The sequence below is a fragment of the Cydia splendana genome, chromosome 21 (genome assembly GCF_910591565.1).
Source record: "Cydia splendana chromosome 21, ilCydSple1.2, whole genome shotgun sequence".
Taxonomy (NCBI): domain Eukaryota; kingdom Metazoa; phylum Arthropoda; class Insecta; order Lepidoptera; family Tortricidae; genus Cydia; species Cydia splendana.
The window spans coordinates 7,146,194-7,166,093 of record NC_085980.1 but is presented as its reverse complement, the minus strand read 5'-3'; the positions used below and the strand labels follow the sequence as shown (position 1 = coordinate 7,166,093).

The window sequence follows — 19,900 nt, the reverse complement described above, 5'->3', positions numbered from 1 at the left end:
GTCATGCCATAGGGTGGTATTCCACCTATCCAATTTCTTTGTCGAATGTGTATTGCGTCTCACATTTTGCTTTAATGAGAGAGTGAGACGCACTGACATTGGACAGTAGGAATACCATCCATAGATTTAATATTGGTCATGCCAGTGGTCATGCCTTGTGACAAGTGTTTGACTGTCGAAAAACAGGTAAGTTATTTTGTGCAAAAAGGTTTTTCTTGACTATATCATCTTCTAGAGTTTGTGCGGAAAGAGAAGAGTCGTGAAATGTATGGGGCCCTTAGAGCATATAGTAACAATTGTGCAAGGTTTTCGGCAGAGGGGTATAAGCTCTTAAGACTTAAAGGCGACTCCAGTTATTAAATGCTCTAAGATGGGGCCCAATACATTCCACGACTCTTCTCTTTCCGAACAGACTCTATACCTACTTTAATAATATTAACACATTCTTGTATTTAGTACCTACCTACCTATCTACCTATTATAGCTTAGCTGCAGGCTCAGCATGGTTCCATTTTTATCGCCTGTCACTGTGCCCGTCACTTTCGCACTTGTTAGAACGTGACAGGCATGGTGATTGGTGACAATGACAAGCGATAAAAATGCGACCGTGCTGGCATCAATAAAATAACAAATAAATGTAAACACCTATGGAAACACTATACGTTGCCCTAAGTCATGTCAGTGGCGAGACACTCCTGACTTCGGACAAACTCGGCTCCGTTCGGCTCAGCATTGCTCCGAGCAATTATTAGGGTTAACTTGACGTCCCTTTGTGCGCACGAACACAGATAAGATAATCACTTGAATTTTGACAACCCTAAATAGCCGAAAGGAATAGTGCCATACATTAGAAAGGGATAGTATGATTCGTCCCTGAATCGCTGTCAAACTTCGGTTTTGTAGGAAGTGTCCTTTCTTTACGGTAGTACCAGGCGTGGCTCACTCCGCGTTTTTGTCGCTTTGCTACAGCACACCTCGGACACTGGCGATCAAATGTATGAAACAAACGCGTTCCTACGCACACAGTCTAAGCTCGTGTAGGTGAACGCGTACCATGCTTGTGTGAGTGAGATAAGACGTGCTAGGGTTCCTGCCATTTTGTTGTCAAGTTCGATGACCTCAATGACTCAAAACTCATTGCGCGTATTAGGAAGAAATAAGAATCGTATTATGCTGTAAGGTGGGTATCTAAGCTCGGTTTTAGACAATAGTTTCCTATTTTGAATCAGTATAAACGAAGTAACAAAATTTTTGTAAGGAAATTCAGGCCACCAAAATATTACGTAAGTTGAAAACATGATTTTTTGTTCATATAGATATTGTGTTGTTTTCAGTGTGATCTGATAGGTTTTGTAAATATTATGAATATTTTACGTGGCCTCCGCTCTGCGCACCGCGTCCTTGCCAGCCGGTAACTGTGAGGTAACCGAGAGCGGGTGGGCGGCACTTTCAACGGGAGGCAGGGAGTGTCCATACTGTACGTTAGTACTCTTTATTATACTGTGGCTACAGGTAGCTAAAAGTACATCCGTTCCACACCAATTTTGGTGGCTAGCCTTAAGCCCCCCATTCACACTCCTACCTTGTAGTCCGCCTCATTGGGTAGGATTACTACCAATATATATAAATATGACGCTCTCTGGCGAATTTTTTGCAGTTTATTTTCCCAAACTCTTTTTTATTTTTATCCAATAACAAGAAAATACAGTTACACCAAGTTTTCTTGGAATTTTTACTTCCTTGAACGCCACAGCAAAAATATTATAGGTACTTACCATTGCGTACAAAATCACCTCTCACATTGCAAATCATTGCATGCACTAAGGGCTAGGGGTTTTCAATTTCTTGTCACCATTTGTTCCTTCGCTAATATATCAAGCAGGTATTAAGTGGTATTAAAGTATACAGCGATACAGTGAAATGAAACCATCAAATACATAAAAAAAATGTATTTCATTCTTAACATAGTTAGATTGTTCATAACTTAACAAATACTGTTCATGCCATTCTAGCAGCCTTCCACATCTGTTTCACCTATAAAACGAGTCATGTGAAATCCGACACACGTCACCGTCACCAAACATGAGCAGGTAAGAGTATAATGAAAATGGTGGCCACAGTGGTGTGAATGTGGCAAACGCCACGGCGGTGTAACTGTGGCAACACCACGGATGACACAAAGGCGTATCCAGACGGGGACAATTTTTCGCCAATCTGATTAAATTGTCCGATCAAATCAGGCCGTTCGGACGCAAACGCCAATTTGGCTCGCCGAATTCAACCGCCGATAATGACCGATATTACCGATAAAATGGAGTGCGGACGCAAGCATACCAATTTGTGACGTCAGTATTTTTGTTCTGGGGCATTTTTTCATAGGCCTCTAATATCACCATTAATCTAAAACTGGTGATTAAATTGGAGATTGACGACAATTTCATTTCTGATCAAATCGGTCGATTTGATCATCCCGTCTGGATACCGGTATACGCATTGTCATAATTTCATACCTTCATAGGTGTAGGAGTGAGAATTCAATGTTTAAAACGCAAGGGACAAATTTAATGGAGGTTTCTAGTTGTCAACTTAGATCATGCAAAATCAGTAGTTTGTTTACCCCATGCTTGTAACTATTTTTGTTTTGTTACATGAGAAAATTATTAGGGAGTCGTTTTCTAGATTTATGTGTTTACCAAACTGCGTTTATAACTGTTTCTCGTTCGCTCATAATTCGTGCCGGCGACCATAACTGACAAGACATTCTAGAGAAGTTAAAAAAGCAAAAATACCACGTTGCTCTACTATTGCTATTAAGGTAACATCACACTTTGGATCTCAAGTAATAGGGAACATTTATTCAGTTGGACACATGAAACTCAACTTTCTAAACTATACATAAAGTTCAAAATCAAATCATAAACACAACAATACAAAACAACAAACTTTCGTTATGGAATATTATACAGTATAGACAATTTGAGGCAAAAAATACAACGTGGTAACAAGCATAACAAATAATGTAAACAAAGTGTCTAACTAAAGTGTTAAAACCTCGCCCAGATCATTAGTGCTTCAAACAAATTAAAGTGACATACAATTTTATAGGTGACTTTTATCCAAAATAATGACAAGTAGGAATGTCATTCAAATAAATAACAAGCACGGCCAAAACATATGAAGGCCTTGTGCTAAAAAAAGTTATCACGGCGTTAGGAAACGCTAAAAAAGTTAAACATTTTTCACAAAAAATTGAGCACCAAAATATGCGCCGAAAATTTAAACTGTAATCCTCGAAAAATATTAGTTTACATTTAATTATTATACTGCAAAACCAGATCTCAAAAATACTTGTCACTTTTTCAGGCTGGCAACATTGAATTTTGACTGGCAACACTTCACCACGCCGAGATCTGCCAGCGTAACGATAAACTGAGCGAATGATGCGAAGTTTGAATTAATGAATTGATCCCATTACGTGATTGGTCAATTTAAATTCTATTAAAATAGTCATATTGTGCTGATATGTTTATTAACTTAAAATCTGCAATATACCAATGCAGATTGCTCGCTACTTGTTTGTAAGTTTTGTAATCTGTATTCATTCATACAGAAAATAATAATTAAATTCCGCTTATCATATTGGCAGTGTATCGTTAAATGCGTAAACACTTCAGACACCATTTGCGCATTTTTGAGCATTTCTTGCCGGTACGCGTATCATTCTAAAGGAGCAGTTACAGAACATTAGGCCTTGATCATCTTTTATTTTTACTCAGATGGGAAACTAGGCCTTAATTAGTTTAATATACCATTTATTTTGTATGTAACTTCATATCAGCCGTTCAGTCTATCGTTTTACAAAATGTGGTAAAGTGCGAGACCTGGTTTTAGACCGGCACGTCCTTATTTTTCGACATCAATGGTTGAGATACCATTGACTGGCTGAGGCGCCTCACTGCTGGGGGTTGCGTCGTGTTCAACGATTTTTTTATGTTGGTTTCGGTTGACATAGCTGAAACAATACATTGCAGTTAGTAGTTAGTGCGTAATTAAAAGTTATTCATGCCTGCAAATAGGTGAAACGCATCGCACCGTAGTCCGTAAGGGAGTACAACGCCTGCCTATGGTACAGATGTGCATAATTATTTTCCATCGTATTTTTACGGAAACGTACGAACGTGTCTTGCTATTTCAGTCAATCTCGGTACAAAGAGTACTGAGATTGATTAAAGTAGCACGACAAATACGAACGTTTCCGAGAAAATACGATAGAAAACAATTATGCACTACATCTGTACGACGCGAGTTTATCTACAGAAGTTAAAAGTACAAATTGCTCACTATAAACGTTATTTTAACAGGTTTCGCCTATGGTTTATTTTTAGTCTTCCGTCGAATTTCGAATATCGAAGTTTAGTTCGTTTATTTCTCTAACTATTTAGTGTAGTAAATGAAGCAAGTTGTTGTATGGAGACCCATGCATTAATTTCTCAGTCGATGAAATTTAGCTTGGTTATTGTATAGTATGAGCCGAGACTAAAATTATAAATATCCAAAAAAAAAACACTCCTAAGTTAGGTAAAAACACAAATCTGATTATATATTGAACCGAGTAATTCCTCAGTCCAAAATTATTTTACAAAATAAGTTATTTGTATCAGTATGTGATACTAGAAAAAAATCTAAAAGTTTTGTCAAACATGAGAATATTTTTTTATGATACTTCCTTTTTTTGACGCTCATTTTCATCGGAAAATTGCTCTGTCATTTTTTTCTTCTTATATGATCTTAGAATATAATTTGGCGCAGTGGGTAAAAAAATCCAAAAAAAATGCGTATCGAAATGTATGTATTATAGAACTATTAAAAACTGAGAGTGGAAAATTTTTAGATTTTCATTTTGTAGGTATAAAACGGCAATAAAATGGCATTCCAGTGAAAAAATTAGACTGAGCAATTTTCCGGTCCAAGACACGCCAAAAAATTTTATTTTATTAATATCATTGGTATTTCTGCTAGGATATTTTTTTGATATTTCATATATTGTTGCAATACTTTACATGAATATGTCTGGTGAAGAAAGTTTGAACGGAGCATTTTTCCGTAAAAAGATATTAACGATTTAAGACTTTAGGTATTTACTTTAATTCTATTATTATTATTCTTTGGAAATGTATACAATACTTTTTATTTATTGATACTTTATCATACTGTAAAGTTTTTTCTGGCTGAGGAATTACTGCGGGGTCCACTACCTTTATTTACTACACTAATTGTTGGAAAATTCTCTTTGCTAAATTATCCGGTATCCAGTCATCCGTCGCTATTTAATCAGTGGTATAACTTGTTTTGAGTTCTGATATATAATTCTTAATTTGATAAAACAGTTTTAAAAACATCTTAGATTTAACTAAAAAAGTAAACGTGCGTTTCAAGCGTTGTAGTTCGTGCAGAAAAAAGTCAACTGCCACTAAAAGAAAAAAAACCTTAAGGAAGAAAGAATAAAGACCATTTCAGCTCACACACAAAAGCAAGGACAGATAATCAGTGTGCAAAAACATTAAAAGGATGTTAAAGATGACTCAAGACTATCAATAATATTGTCAGTTTTTATTGACAGCCTGCAATTATCTTAGTGAAAGCGTAGTGCAGAAGTGAGAAGCGAGTTAATAAATGAAGAGTATTACCGACACCAGTTCCCCATTCCCCATTTGTGACATTCTCAAGTAAAATATACCATTAAATCGTCTATTAGGCGCTTACGGCATTAACATGCCGAAATCATCCTTATTGATAACTTACAAGGTACCTTTTGCTTGGGATCGTCACATTTTGTTAGAGAAGACAAATATTTAACTTCTTTTGACATACCTCCCATACTAAATTCGCAATTTCGTATGGTGTAATGGTGGCGATGATATGTTTATATGGAAAAAAGAAAATGTTTTGTGAATAATTTTGTAACAAAATCCCGCCATTTTACTGTAACAAAAGCATTGGTCTCTTTTATGATATAAAAAATATTTAATAAAATAATACCTCACTTCTAAAATACTTATAAACAAAAAAAAATACAACCGACTTCCAGACACATTTTATAGTAAAAATAAACCCTGAATATATTGTGTGACTCTGTATCAATAATATATTAGGAGCTCTATTGATCTGATTTCATTTTTCAATAGAATTTCAGCCATTGAAATACTTTTTTCGAACTCGCGTGATAAATCTGAGAGTCCACAGACAATAAAAACATGATATACCTAAAGGAAATTTGAAAATAATAAATACCTACATAGAAGTCGGTTGAAAATAGTTTAAAATATATAATATTTAAAACTTTCGCGTTTTGAACACATATTACCTCACATTCATATTCAGTTAGCCGCGAACACGACCAGCGAAACCTGTGTCGAAACGTCGGTAAATAAAGGTACTTAATAAAATAAATTCGCGTTATGTCTAATATAAATGTGAGTTAATATGAGTTTAAAATATGTTTAATTCGGAAAAGAAAACTCATTATTAACATAAGGGGGGAAAACTCAAAAACAGCGTAAAAATAAAATGGCGACTCACCAAGCCTTCAGCTTCTGGTAGATGTAGATACAGGTCATAGGGATTGGGGTCATAATGGCCACAGATACTGGGACCACTGGAAAAATTGAATTGTTGATTATTGATGAGAAATGTTTTTAATTATTTTCAAAATTACTGTCTAAAAAAACTACAAAATAATAAGGAATAGGTAAGTACTAAACATATATCTTTATAAGGGAAAGTATTATCAAAATTGCCATCAATTTATCGGTATCAAAGGAATAGTTGACTTTTGGTTAATTAACTAGTTTATCATTCGGATCGTGCATATGTAGTACTTGTATCGTGTACACAGAAGTTGTGGAGAAGTTAAATAATTAAATTAATTTATCAATCGATCTCAACCCTCGTTCAAGAAAAAATAACGGTTTTATCCGCCAGAGGCAAAGAATAAAAAATATAAGATGATAGTTACCTGTGGTGAGATCAGCCTGAGGCTGCGGCAGAGCGTACCGCAGCAGAAATATAGCGATGCCAGTGTTCTGCACGCCCGTCTCTATGGAGATGGCGAGCGCGTCCGGGTGCTCCTGGCGGAGGAGGCGCGCGATGGCGTACCCGAACCCGTAGCCCAGCCACGGCAGCCCGATGCCCGCCACGATTATCTGCACGGGGAAGGGATGGTTACATTTGTTTTTTGAAGTGAAAACTTCTTTAGCGGCGCTGTGCACTTTTTGTGACGGGGAAAAAAATGTTAAACTCGCGACAGGTCACGTGACCGACAGATTCGACATATTGAAAATTCGTAAGACGGACGCGTGACCTGATCGAAAAACTGTTACTATGTCATTGAGTATTCACTTCTGCCGGCACTCCCGGAGTGCAACCCGTTGTTTTTTTTAAACCGTGGGGACTATGAGGCCCTATCTTAGAGCATATAGTAACTGGAGACGCCTTTGCTGTCATTTTCTGTACAAACAGTCTGCCGATTTTGGCGGGGGAGGGGACATCAAATGTATTGTACGTAACGTACAAATAGCCATGTCCGTCCATACAAAAGTTTGCACAATTGTGCAAGGTTTTCGGCAGAGGGGTAAGTTAAGGGCCCTATAGTATGGGACTATGATGTTGAATTAAGGTACTTTAGGGTCCAAATTAGTCAGACTAATACTTAAAAACCCACTGAAGAAAATTTAATAGACATTCCTTTGCTTTAGGGCCCAACTTTCTTACACAAGTAGCATTGGGTACCTTAGAACTCATGGTAAATTAAAAGATAAGTGAGAGTAATAAACTCACCTGTCAAGTAAAGAGCTCGAAAATATATAGATTCGTCACAATCTACGTAATAGCAACAGCGAAGTCGACGGCGGCTTCAATATCCGGACCATGAAAGCGGATAGTTTCGGGGTCCATCGCTGCATGCCCAGGTCTATGACCATGGGCACTATGAGGCCCACGACGAGAGGCCATTGGCTTTGGGGTTCAATTAACCCGGACTAGTACTAATAGATACTTTAACATCGAATAAAGAAAGAAAAAGAATTGTCTTTAGTATCTCACCATCATGTTGCTTTAGTGTCCAAATTTCTTACACTAGTAGCATTGGATACCTTAGAACTCAGTTAAATAAAAGAAAAGTGAAAGTAATAAACTCACCTGCCAAGTAAAGAGCTCGAAAATATATAGATTCGTCACAATAGCGAATATAATAATGAATAGCAACAGCGAAGTCGACAGCGGCTTCAATATCCGGACCATGAAAGCGGATAGTTTGGGGGTCCATCGCTGCATGCCCAGGCCTATGATCAAGGGCACTATGAGGCCCACGACGAAAGAGGCGATGCGCGCGTACGGGACCACGATGTTCGCGTTGCGGAAGACAACTTGGCCGAGGGAGAAGAGCCAGGCTGGCATCAATCCTGGAAAAATAAGGTAAAGGTTAATGCAGAACATAATAGGTTACCAGGAAACAAATGAACACAACTTTTTAACCCTTTGAACACCAAGAACATCTAAAGTCGTCGTTACTAGTCGTGCACACAGCGCCATGGACAACTATAGATGTTATGACGTACGCAGTCAAAGTAACCTTCACACTTTCAAATAAGGTTTACATTAGCTCACTTGCGCCCGGGACCTTATCGTGTCAGTGACTTTTTTGTTTATAACGTAAAGCGTTCAAAGGATTAAACCTCGTTCTTACGAGGACTCTCGCGGTTACGAGGTTTCTGGGTATTCCCAGGGCAAGTATATATTTCACTTACCAAAGCAGGCTAATAAAGGTCCAGATATTAGAAGCGCCTCCACCGGGAGATACGCCGGTGTAAAACATGCCATTAACTGACGATGGACCTTATGTATTTACCGTAAGGTTTACTATCAGTTACAGTGTCTATTTAACTTACCAAAGCAGGCTAATGTAGATATAGAAGTCATAGCGAGCGACAAATTAAGGTTCCCTCCCAGCACAAAGGTCCAGATGTTAGAAGCGCCTCCACCGGGAGATACGCCGGTGAAAAACATGCCGAGACGCATGGCGGCCGACACGTCGTCGGCACCGGGGAATACGAGGAAACCGAGGCCGAATGACATCTGCAAATAGGGAAAATACGATTAAATCATACTAATATTATGATTATGAAAGTTTGAATAGTTGGATGTTGTTTGACGAGGGTCCGTCATGTTAAATCGAATTTTGACACACAGATTATGAATAAACTGGAAAGGGGGGAAAGGGAGGGGGGGTTCGGGGAGTGTGCTCAAGAGCTATACGAGCTTATTCCACCGTCCCCATTCTACCATCGGACGTTTAGACGCACGACCGGTTTTCATCCTTACTTGGTAGATATTCCACCAATTCACACGAAGCGCTTTGCTTCTTCTTTCCTTATGCGCACTGCCAAGGAATGGAATTCCTTGCCGGCGTCTATATTTCCGTGCTGATATAACCCGGCAACTTTCAAATCAAGAGTGAACAGGCATCTTCGGGGCGAGCTCGCTCCATCATAGGCCACGTCTACGCCTCGGCTAGTCTGTGGCCATGAGTAAGCCCATTTATAAAAAAAAAGATACCTTTGATTTCAGAATAAGCTTTTTTGTGCACACTTTACCATTTTTCCATAAAACAGTACAGCTACTTGAATAGTCCAGTCATATTATACTCACCAGTGGCATGAACAGAAACTGCCCCAACATTCCGATGGCGGGCCCGACAGGCCTTTTGATGACTTCCTTCACCGTGGGCCAGTGCATCGCGCACCCGAAGTTTATGAAGATCAGGGACACCTGGGAAATTACCATTTATTGTTAAAAACACTTGAAATTTTATAAATTGATAAGCAGGGGTCGGACAAATCATCGCAAAATCATCAAAAATAATTTATATCTCAAAATAGGACAAGATTTATTAAACTCATATTATGTACACAGTATCTTTATAAAATTTCCAGATTATACTCAAAAACTGCAGTTCAAAATTGTAAAAAACATTGTATCGTGTCCCATACCATATTTATTTTTGCGGTAAATTGTCCGAACTCTGTTGATAAGTGCGGAAAACTAAAATACGCTGTGTTTTCAACTGTTACGATTTAGTTAGGTCAGAGTAGAATATTACTGAAGTGAGTGGCACCTTTTGTTATAAGGGAGGATTAACTTTTTTTTTCTTAGCCTATTTGAGTGTCCCACTGCTGGGCAAACGCCTCTCTCCTGGTCATCCATAACTTCCGATTTGGCGCTTCTTCTGGTCAGTTAATTCAATGAACAGGATACAAATTTTGGTAGTTATAGACCCAGTCCATAATCCGCACTAAGCATAATAGTAAAACGTGTTACAACAATTTTTCTTTTAAACCCTAAATTGTGTCGCTTAACTTCAAACTCGGGTAAATCCATTCGACCCTTTCAGCAAATATCTACCCTATTACATGGTATAATAATATACTCCACCTGGTACTCTATTCCGAGATTCGCGTATGACCTAACTGACACGGGTCTACGTCATCATGCTGTTTACAGGTTCTCAAACTTTAAAATGTGGGAGAATTTTAACCAACGGTGAAAATTATTTTAACGGCATTAATTTTAAGTTATTCATGTAGAAACATAGTAAAATAAAACAAATCTAATGTATTAAATTAAACTTTATTTATCTATACAAGACAAACGTTTGAAAAACGAATTCACAGTTACACATTAATTACCAAGCTTACGACGTGAAAAGTTTGGAAAACACTGCGACTGCTGACACTGAGCGAGAAGGAAATAACAATTAACACGCGTTCGACAAGGATGACGGTCAGGGCATGAAGTTAGTCACTCTGGGAATAGAAGACCATGTTTTATTAGACCATGCCCTATTACCTTTTCTTAATACCAAAATCGTATAATCTGACAGATGGATTTACCTGAGTTTGAATTTAAGCGACTCAATTTTACAAACACAATTAGGTACTTCTAAAGTAAAGTCTTTAAAGCTACTCGTATATACCTGCTCACTAAACAAATTGGAAAAATAATCATGGTAACAAACTGCTACAAAACTTATAATCGCAAGTATATAGTTTATTTTCTCTATATCACTCATTGTGCTGAAATCTATTTAACTAAAGTTTAACATATAACACGACAGCACCGCACCATACGTCGATTGGATTACTGGGAATATGTAAATGGCTAACTAATCCATTTAACACTTATAGCTTATCGGGCGGATTAAACTTTCAATGGGAAATGAGTGGCGTAAAGAGGACGATTAGATATTGCTAAAAAGGTTAGAGCCATAGTGCTCAACCATAACTTAAGTAAATATTCTCGTAACTTTTTAAATCACGTTTATGAAAAAATAACTTGAAAGGCTCAGATTTTATTAGACACAATTGTCTTGTGAGAATACTATAAAAAGTTATCGTCGAAACCAGAAAATGTCTATCAAGCATAGGGGCGTTCCATTGTGTGCCGGGTACTTACAAACAGTGCCACGCTGGTGACGAATATATACGGTCTATGACTCGCTCTGGCCGCAGTACTGTGACCGACAGCGAGTTGTCGACGGGGTACTCATCGGTGCCGCGTTTCGTGGCCACTTTTATTTCAGCAGGATACTTACAAACAGAGCCACGCTGGTGACGAATATACGGTCTATGACTCGCTCTGGCCGCAGTACTGTGACCAACAGCGAGTTGTCGACGGGGTACTCTTCGGTGCCGCGTTTCGTGGCCACTTTTATTTCGCTGAATCCTGGAAATAATATCAAACAAAACCAGTCATTATTCGGTTGTTTCATTTATTCTATCGTATCGTATCTTTACATGAACTCGGGTAAATCCATTCGATCCTCTCAGCAAATATCTACCCTATTACCTTTTCTTAATACCAAAATAGCATAATCTGACAGATGGGTTTACCCGAGTTTGAAGTTAAGCGACTCACATGGCGACCGCGCATGCTGCTCTTGTTGCCTCTTTACACAAATAGTTACATAATGCTTGTTTGACACTGTACTTATATTTAGTAAAGTGTTTTTCAATTTGGGTGTTTTTAGAGACTCGCTATTAAGTCTCAGTAAAAAAGAAAACAATACGAGTTCAATTTCTCGGAGTTTTCACGAAAAACTAAAAAGTAGGCCGTGATTTTTTTTTTATACAAAGATCGCCGATTCATGAAAAAGGTAGAAAAATACATAGATAATATAGGTATAGGTAATTGGGTAATCTATTTACCTAAAAACAGTCCGTCGACACGCATCACCCCTTCGAACTGCCCTGTACTGGCGTGATCCTCGCTGAGAACGTACGACGGTCCGTCTCTGCCCTCCCAACTGGCTATAGCTAGATTATCGTCGACGTCAGGATTAATTACTTACCTAAAAACAGTCCGTCGACACGCATCACCCCTTCGAACTGCCCTGTACTGGCGTGATCCTCGCTGAGAACGTACGACGGTCCGTCTCTGCCCTCCCAACTGGCTATAGCTAGCTTATCGTCGACGTCAGGATTAATTACTTACCTAAAAACAGTCCGTCGACACGCATCACCCCTTCGAAGTGCCCTGTACTGGCGTGATCCTCGCTGAGAACGTACGACGGTCCGTCTCTGCCCTCCCAACTGGCTATAGCTAGCTTATCGTCGACGTCAGGATTAATTACTTACCTAAAAACAGTCCGTCGACACGCATCACCCCTTCGAACTGCCCTGTACTGGCGTGATCCTCGCTGAGAACGTACGACGGTCCGTCTCTGCCCTCCCAACTGGCTATAGCTAGCTTATCGTCGACGTCAGGATTAATTACTTACCTAAAAACAGTCCGTCGACACGCATCACCCCTTCGAACTGCCCTGTACTGGCGTGATCCTCGCTGAGAACGTACGACGGTCCGTCTCTGCCCTCCCAACTGGCTATAGCTAGATTATCTTCGCTCGACGTTAGTATTAGTTCATCGTTGGCTTGCATTCCCGTACCTGTGGACAAGTATGTTATTAAACACTGATTTAATCTTTCACGATTTTTACTCATTATTTACTAAAACGGGACTTAATCGCGTAGAATTAAAAATCCGTCTCATAGTATAAAAAATATTGCAATCGCATCAGCAGAGCCGGATCAGCTAACAACTTTCGGACCAGTCCTCGTATCACGCTCGTAACTGACCTTACGTACACCTTTTCACAATGAGCTAAAGACTCTTAATTGACAATTGATTGACCCTATCATAAAGTCATTTTGGTGCAATGAACCCAAATTAACTATATGAAGGGGTTCACCCTGGGTTCACCCCATTGTAATGTGATACTAACCGCATAAAGGAAGTGACTACCGATGCGCTACTATACTATAGTTCGTTTTTTAGGGTTCCGTACCTCAAAAGGAAAAAACGGAACCCTTATAGGATCACTCGTGCGTCTGTCTGCCTGACCATTCCCCCCCCCCCCCCTTTATCTCGTGAAACTACTGGGCCTAAAATTTTGAAAAAAAAAAAACACAAAATAGTACTTTACCTATAGATGACAGGAAAACCTATTAGAAATGTGCAGTCAAGCGTGAGTCGGACTTATGTACGGAACCCTTGGAATGCGAGCCCGCCTTGCACTTGACCGGTTTTTTTAGCATTAGAAAGAAGGTAAGCGATCTCATAGTCTAATAAAACATGGTCTTCCATTCCCAGAGTGACACGGGCCTACGTCACAACAACATGGCCGCTATATATAGCGCTATCGCATATTATCATATAGCGCTGTCGCATGATGACGTAGGCCCGTGTCAGTTAGGTGACCTAGAAAAGACGGGAATGGAGTACCAGGCGGAGTATATTATTATACCATGAGCGATCTTGACGTGTCTTTTTATTAAAGATCACCATTGAAAAATAAGTCACAGCAAATATGTTAGAATTATAAATCATTATACGATCTTTTACATTCTATTGCTTTCATAAGTAATATAAACTAAATTTTTAAAGCGTTTTTCAATATTTAAAAAAAAAAGTCACGTGAAGATTGTGTAATGTATGTGGGTAGACTCATGTTTCTACAATAGAGGGTAGATTGCGCACCATGGCTGTCGATCGATTAAATGCAATACCGAACGTACGTGTTTTAGTGCTCTCCTCATATCCTGGATTCCCTGGGCCCTAGGCAGATATTTCTCAGATTGTTTACCTTCTTTCTAATGCTAAAAAACAAACTATGTATATTCTATTGATGGTTTACTTTACGATATACGGGTCATATACCTATATGGCGTTTCCAATTTTATTCTCAATTCATTTGGATTCTTTTTTTAAGTACATATGTTCCCCTATTTATCAAAGACAGCTGGACCGATTTGGAAAGTTATTTTTTGTTTATAAGGCCTATTATATACATACTCGTATACAGGCAGTAATTTAGATATTTTTGTATTATTCATATTATTATATTACTCGTGGATTTGCTCAAGGAAAACAGCTTTTGGCGAAGACAGTTATTAAATCTTTATGATTGAATGGTGACATTGCTAACCTTGCTACATACAAGCATGCAAAATCACATTGTATTATTAATTCGATCTGCTCAATCGATCTATCGGTATCCAACGATTAACAAGCCAGTACCATCGCCCACACTGTTAACTACATCGGTGGCCCTTATGCCTTTGTAATAAGGTCCACCGATGTACAGTTAGGATTGTTGCTGTTTGTACAATCAGATTTGGATGTGGTGTTTTATTGTATATTTGAAAACAGTTTTCTAGTTGTTTCAAGCGCTGGTGGCCTAGCGGGAACTGGCGGGAAGAGCGTGCGACTTTCACTCCGGAGGTCGAGGGTTCAAACCTCGGCTCGTACCAATGAGTTTTTCGGAACTTATTCAACTTACGTACGAAATATCATTTGATATTTACCAGTTGATATTCGGTGAAGGAAAACATCGTGAGGAAACCGGACTAATCTCAATAAGCCCTTGTTTCCCCTCTAGGTTGGAAGGTCAGATGGCAGTCTCTTTCGTAAAAACTACTGCCTACGTCAATTCTTGGGATTAGTTGTCAAGCGGACCCCAGGTGGATGAGCCGTGGCAAAATGCCGGGATAATGCGAGGAAGAAGAATAGTTTTCTACTGGGGGTTCTTATGAAGAATGTCTATTCTTGTATCAAAATCGGTTCATCCATTTCATTAGTTGGTGGGTTTTTAAAATTTTATTTAATATATCATGTGATATCTTTACGAATAGAGATTATAAAGATCACATACCATTGATAGTAACATTGACGTTGAAATAATCATCCATGTGTACAGACACCTGGTCTGGTATGAAATATGCGGAGAGCTGCGGTGCCGCCTGGCAGAGCACCCAGAGCGGGCACATAGCCAGGATGTACAGCACGATGAGGTGCAGCGGCCATATTGGACACATGGTCGCTGGTTATCTGTGGACAAGAAAGATTAATCTGTTAACGGCGATATTTTATAGTTTTCTTGATGTATGCTCTCAGATTTCTTGAAGATGGCATGAACGATTTGGACATTTTTTATTAAGGCCTTATAACTCTTTGTCATCACGCCAGTATCAGTCCAACGATGGGAGAAATCGATAAAACTTTTCAAATTTTATAGATCAGCATTTCCCAAACTATGGGTACGAGTATGAGCGAATATTAAGTGGGCCCTGAAACTACTAGGAAATCTGAGGGTTACCAATAAAAATATATATGCCCCCTTTTTAAGACAGTCAAGAGGTGGGTCCCGAAGTTGGCAGTTTTTGTTAGGTGGGTCGGAGCCCAGACAACTTTGGGAACCACTGTTATAGATAAACTTATAGGGATTTGGGTATTTTTTATAGTGACTCATGCATTTGCTCTCAGAAAACATCAACCCCTATAAATCGTAACATTGAAAAATAAAATGCAAATCTTGCAGCTCAAAAAGTTGTGAGATCTATTAATATGTATTTAAAACCGGTACATTATTCGCTCTTGTGTATAGATAGGCAGCTGAAGGTAGGATCTCGATATTTTACGTATACATTAAATCACAGAACAATACATTTAAAAAACATATATGGTTTAGGTTAGTTAGGGGTAAGTCACGTATTTTATATATTATGTAATGTACTTAATGTGGAATAATTACGAAAATAAGAAACTCACTTAAAAGACTAAGTAAGCATTCTTTCACGATGTCATCGAATTAGCCTTCACTCCAAACTCCAAATTAATTTTGATAAGATTTTGATACTATTTAGGTATGAGGCAAGTGTTACCAGTTTAAATTAACCTCATAAACTAGCCTAGACATTCGATGAATCAAAGCAATTTGAATTATGCAATTGTGATAGTAGTACCAAGGTTAAGAAATTCACCGTGAAATTATGTTTCTGGTCACATTTAAATTAACTTATAACGAAACACAGATCTTAACGGAACCACGACGAAATGTTGTTTACAGTTCATATGGTCCTATTTTCCCGCACTAGTGCGTAAAATAGCACTTTTCGTGCGTATGTCAAAAGTTTAAAGGGCCATATGTACTGTAAAACGTTGTACGATACACGTGCGAATAGGTAATTCGCAACTCGTGTCGATTTAAAACACTCCCTTAGGTCGTGTTTTAATTTATCGCCACTCGTTTCGAATTTCCTCTTTTCCGCACTTGTATCGTAAATATAGTAACAGCACCAGTCATGGGACATTTAAGAGGAAATTTGGAGTATTTATGATATTTCCCTTGTACATGTAAATGGTCTTCCGCTTAGCGTGTTAAAAGATGAAAGTCCTATCCGCCTTTCATGTTTTAGGCGTGTTGTATCAAAGATACTGCAATGAGTTTCCACATAATTAACAAATTAAAACTATGCTTTTTTTCTCCAGTCATGGACACCAAAGCTCCAGTAATGGGCCCCCGGTAATGGACGTGGATCCAGTAATGGGCCGCCTATAATGGACATTGCTCTATCAGTATAAAATATAGAAATGGGGAATAAGTTATGGCAAAAAAATCAATTTTTGGTATAAGCTTTTATCGCTGAATGTATTTTTCTTTCCACAGCCAATTATTATTGTATTAGATTCATCGAGACAATTCTAATATACCCAAACACAATTAGTTAGGGTTTATTGCGATAAAGTTTCCATAGCCACCTCCTGTCTCCATCATCAGATCAAGTCCATGTTATCATAATATTGCATTATCATCCGATTTGCATACTTAATTACGGACTTACACAAAATTTCAACTGAATCGGAAATCGAAAAGTGGGTCAAATTCAGCTACCAAGATTTGACCCACACTAACTAACAAGGCAAGTTAAATAAAAGTTTGGAAAAACGATATTAATTTATCCTAAGTCCGAGAATACCTCCTAGTTGACATATTTCGTAACTACATTTTACTTCTGTATTGTTTAAAACATGAAATTATGGCATGGCAAGCATCATTATGTCAATTGTCCCATCATAGGAGGTATGCAGTTTTAGGGATTGGGCCAAATACCACTATTTTTTTTACATCTGTGGAGTCACAACATAGTGTGTTGTATACACGGAGAAAATTTTAAGTAGCCCGCATACGGAAAATACATGGAAAAATGATACAGCATGACGTTTGTAGCCGGCACAATGTTGCGTACGTAGTTAAGCGTAAGTAGCCGCGCTACTGATAAAAGTAATTGGTACGGCTACGTAATTTACCACTGGCACGTTTTCCTACGTACAATAAGTAGGTAGGGTGTTTGCTACTTACAATAAGTAGCTGTCGATACGCCCAAAATTATCCATGAAAGCACGGTGTATATTACGTATGTGTAGGTTTGGTTAGGGTCAGGTCCAGTAAATAATTGTATTGCCTACGTATTTACGTATGCCGGACAGGTACTGTAGTTGCTTAGGTAAAGTATATAATGGTGCGGCCTACGTATGTACGTATGGCGACAGGTAACCTACTTGATCAGGTAAAGTTTATAATGGTGTGGTCTACGTATGTACGTATGCCGGACAGGTACTGTAGTTGCTTAGGTAAAGTATATAATGGTGCGGCCTACGTATGTACGTATGCCGGACAGGTAACGTACTTGATCAGGTAAAGTTTATAATGGTGTGGTCTACGTATGTACGTATGCCGGACAGGTACTGTAGTTGCTCAGGTAAAGTACATAATGGTGCGGCCTACGTATATACGTATGCCGGACAGGTACTGTACTTGCTCAGGTAAAGTACATAATGGTGCGGCCTACGTATGTACGTATGCCGGACAGGTAATGTACTTGCTCAGGTAAAGTATATAATGGTGCAGCCTACGTATGTACGTACGCCGGACAGGTACTGTACTTGCTCAGGTATAGTATATAACGGTGCGGCCTATGTATGTACGTATGCTGGACAGGTAACGTACTTGTTCAGGTAAAGTATATAATGGTGCAGCCTACGTATTTACGTATGGCGGACAGGTACCGTACTTGATCAGGTAAAGTATATAATGGTGCGGCCTACGTATATACGTATGCCGGACAGGTACTGTAGTTGCTCAGGTAAAGTACATAATGGTGCGGTCTACGTATGTACGTATGCCGGACAGGTAACGTACTTGTTCAGGTAAAGTATATAATGGTGCAGCCTACGTATTTACGTATGGCGGACAGGTACCGTACTTGATCAGGTAAAGTATATAATGTTGCGGCCTACGTATATACGTATGCCGGACAGGTACTGTAGTTGCTCAGGTAAAGTACATAATGGTGCGGCCTACGTATGTACGTATGCCGGACAGGTAATGTACTTGCTCAGGTGAAGTATATAATGGTGCGGCCTACGTATGTACGTATGCCGGACAGGTACTGTAATTGCTCAGGTAAAGTACATAATGGTGCGGCCCACGTATGTACGTATGCCGGACAGGTACTATACTTGCGCAGGTAAAGTATATAACGGTGCGGCCTATGTATGTACGTATGCCGGACAGGTAACGTACTTGTTCAGGTAACGTATATAATGGTGCAGCCTACGTATTTACGTATGCCAGTCAGGTACCGTACTTGATCAGGTAAAGTATATAATGGTGCGGCCTACGTATGTACGTATGCCGGACAGGTACTGTACTTGCTCAGGTAATGTATATAACGGTGCGGCCTATGTATGTACGTATGCCGGACAGGTAACGTACTTGTTCAGGTAAAGTATATAATGGTGCAGCCTACGTATTTACGTATGCCGGACAGGTACCGTACTTGATCAAGTAAAGTATATAATGGTGCGGTCTACGTATGTACGTATGCCGGACAGGTACCGTACTTGTTCAGGTAAAGTATATAATGGTGCGGCCTACATATGTACGTATGCCGGACAGGTACCGTAGTTGATCAGGTAAAGTATATAATGGTGCGGTCTACGTATATACGTATGCCGGACAGGTAACTTACTGGCTCAGATCCAGTGTGTAATAGAACATCCTACGTACGATGATATGCCGGTGAGGTACCGTACTGATTCTGGTCCAGTATATAATGGAATATCCCACGTACGTAGTACAGTCGCCATCAGATATATCGGGGCGGACGAGGTGGTCAAAAATGTCTGAACACGCACTGTAACACCTTGACAATAAAGGCATGTTCAGATATTTGTGAGCTCGCTGGCCGCTCAGATATATCTGATGACGACTGTACTACATACGTGGGATATTCCATTATATACTGGACAAGAATCAGTACGGTACCTCACCGGCATATCTACGCTACGTACGTAGGATGTTCTATTATACACTGGATCTGAGCCAGTAAGTTACCTGTCAGGCATACGTTTAAGTATACGTAGGCCGCACCATTATATACTTTGCCTGAGCAATTACGGTACCTGTCGATACATACATACATAGGCCGCACCGTTATATACTTTGCCT

General features: G+C 39.2%; 1 protein-coding gene across 1 annotated transcript in view; it reads right to left on the bottom strand.

The window, feature by feature from the left end:
* Positions 1 to 3,243: 3,243 nt before the first annotated feature.
* LOC134801182 (ileal sodium/bile acid cotransporter-like) overlaps positions 3,244 to 19,900 on the bottom strand; it is a 63,364-nt gene continuing 46,707 nt past the window's right edge. Inside the window, exons 2-10 of the mRNA XM_063773729.1 lie at positions 15,263 to 15,438; positions 12,833 to 12,997; positions 11,648 to 11,778; positions 9,706 to 9,825; positions 8,946 to 9,132; positions 8,197 to 8,459; positions 7,016 to 7,202; positions 6,580 to 6,655; positions 3,244 to 4,012 (exon numbers count right to left, since the gene is read on the bottom strand). Coding sequence (XP_063629799.1) covers positions 3,904 to 4,012; positions 6,580 to 6,655; positions 7,016 to 7,202; positions 8,197 to 8,459; positions 8,946 to 9,132; positions 9,706 to 9,825; positions 11,648 to 11,778; positions 12,833 to 12,997; positions 15,263 to 15,425 — 1,401 coding nt within the window. The 5' untranslated portion in view covers positions 15,426 to 15,438 and the 3' untranslated portion in view covers positions 3,244 to 3,903. The remainder of the gene's footprint in view (positions 4,013 to 6,579; positions 6,656 to 7,015; positions 7,203 to 8,196; positions 8,460 to 8,945; positions 9,133 to 9,705; positions 9,826 to 11,647; positions 11,779 to 12,832; positions 12,998 to 15,262; positions 15,439 to 19,900) is intronic.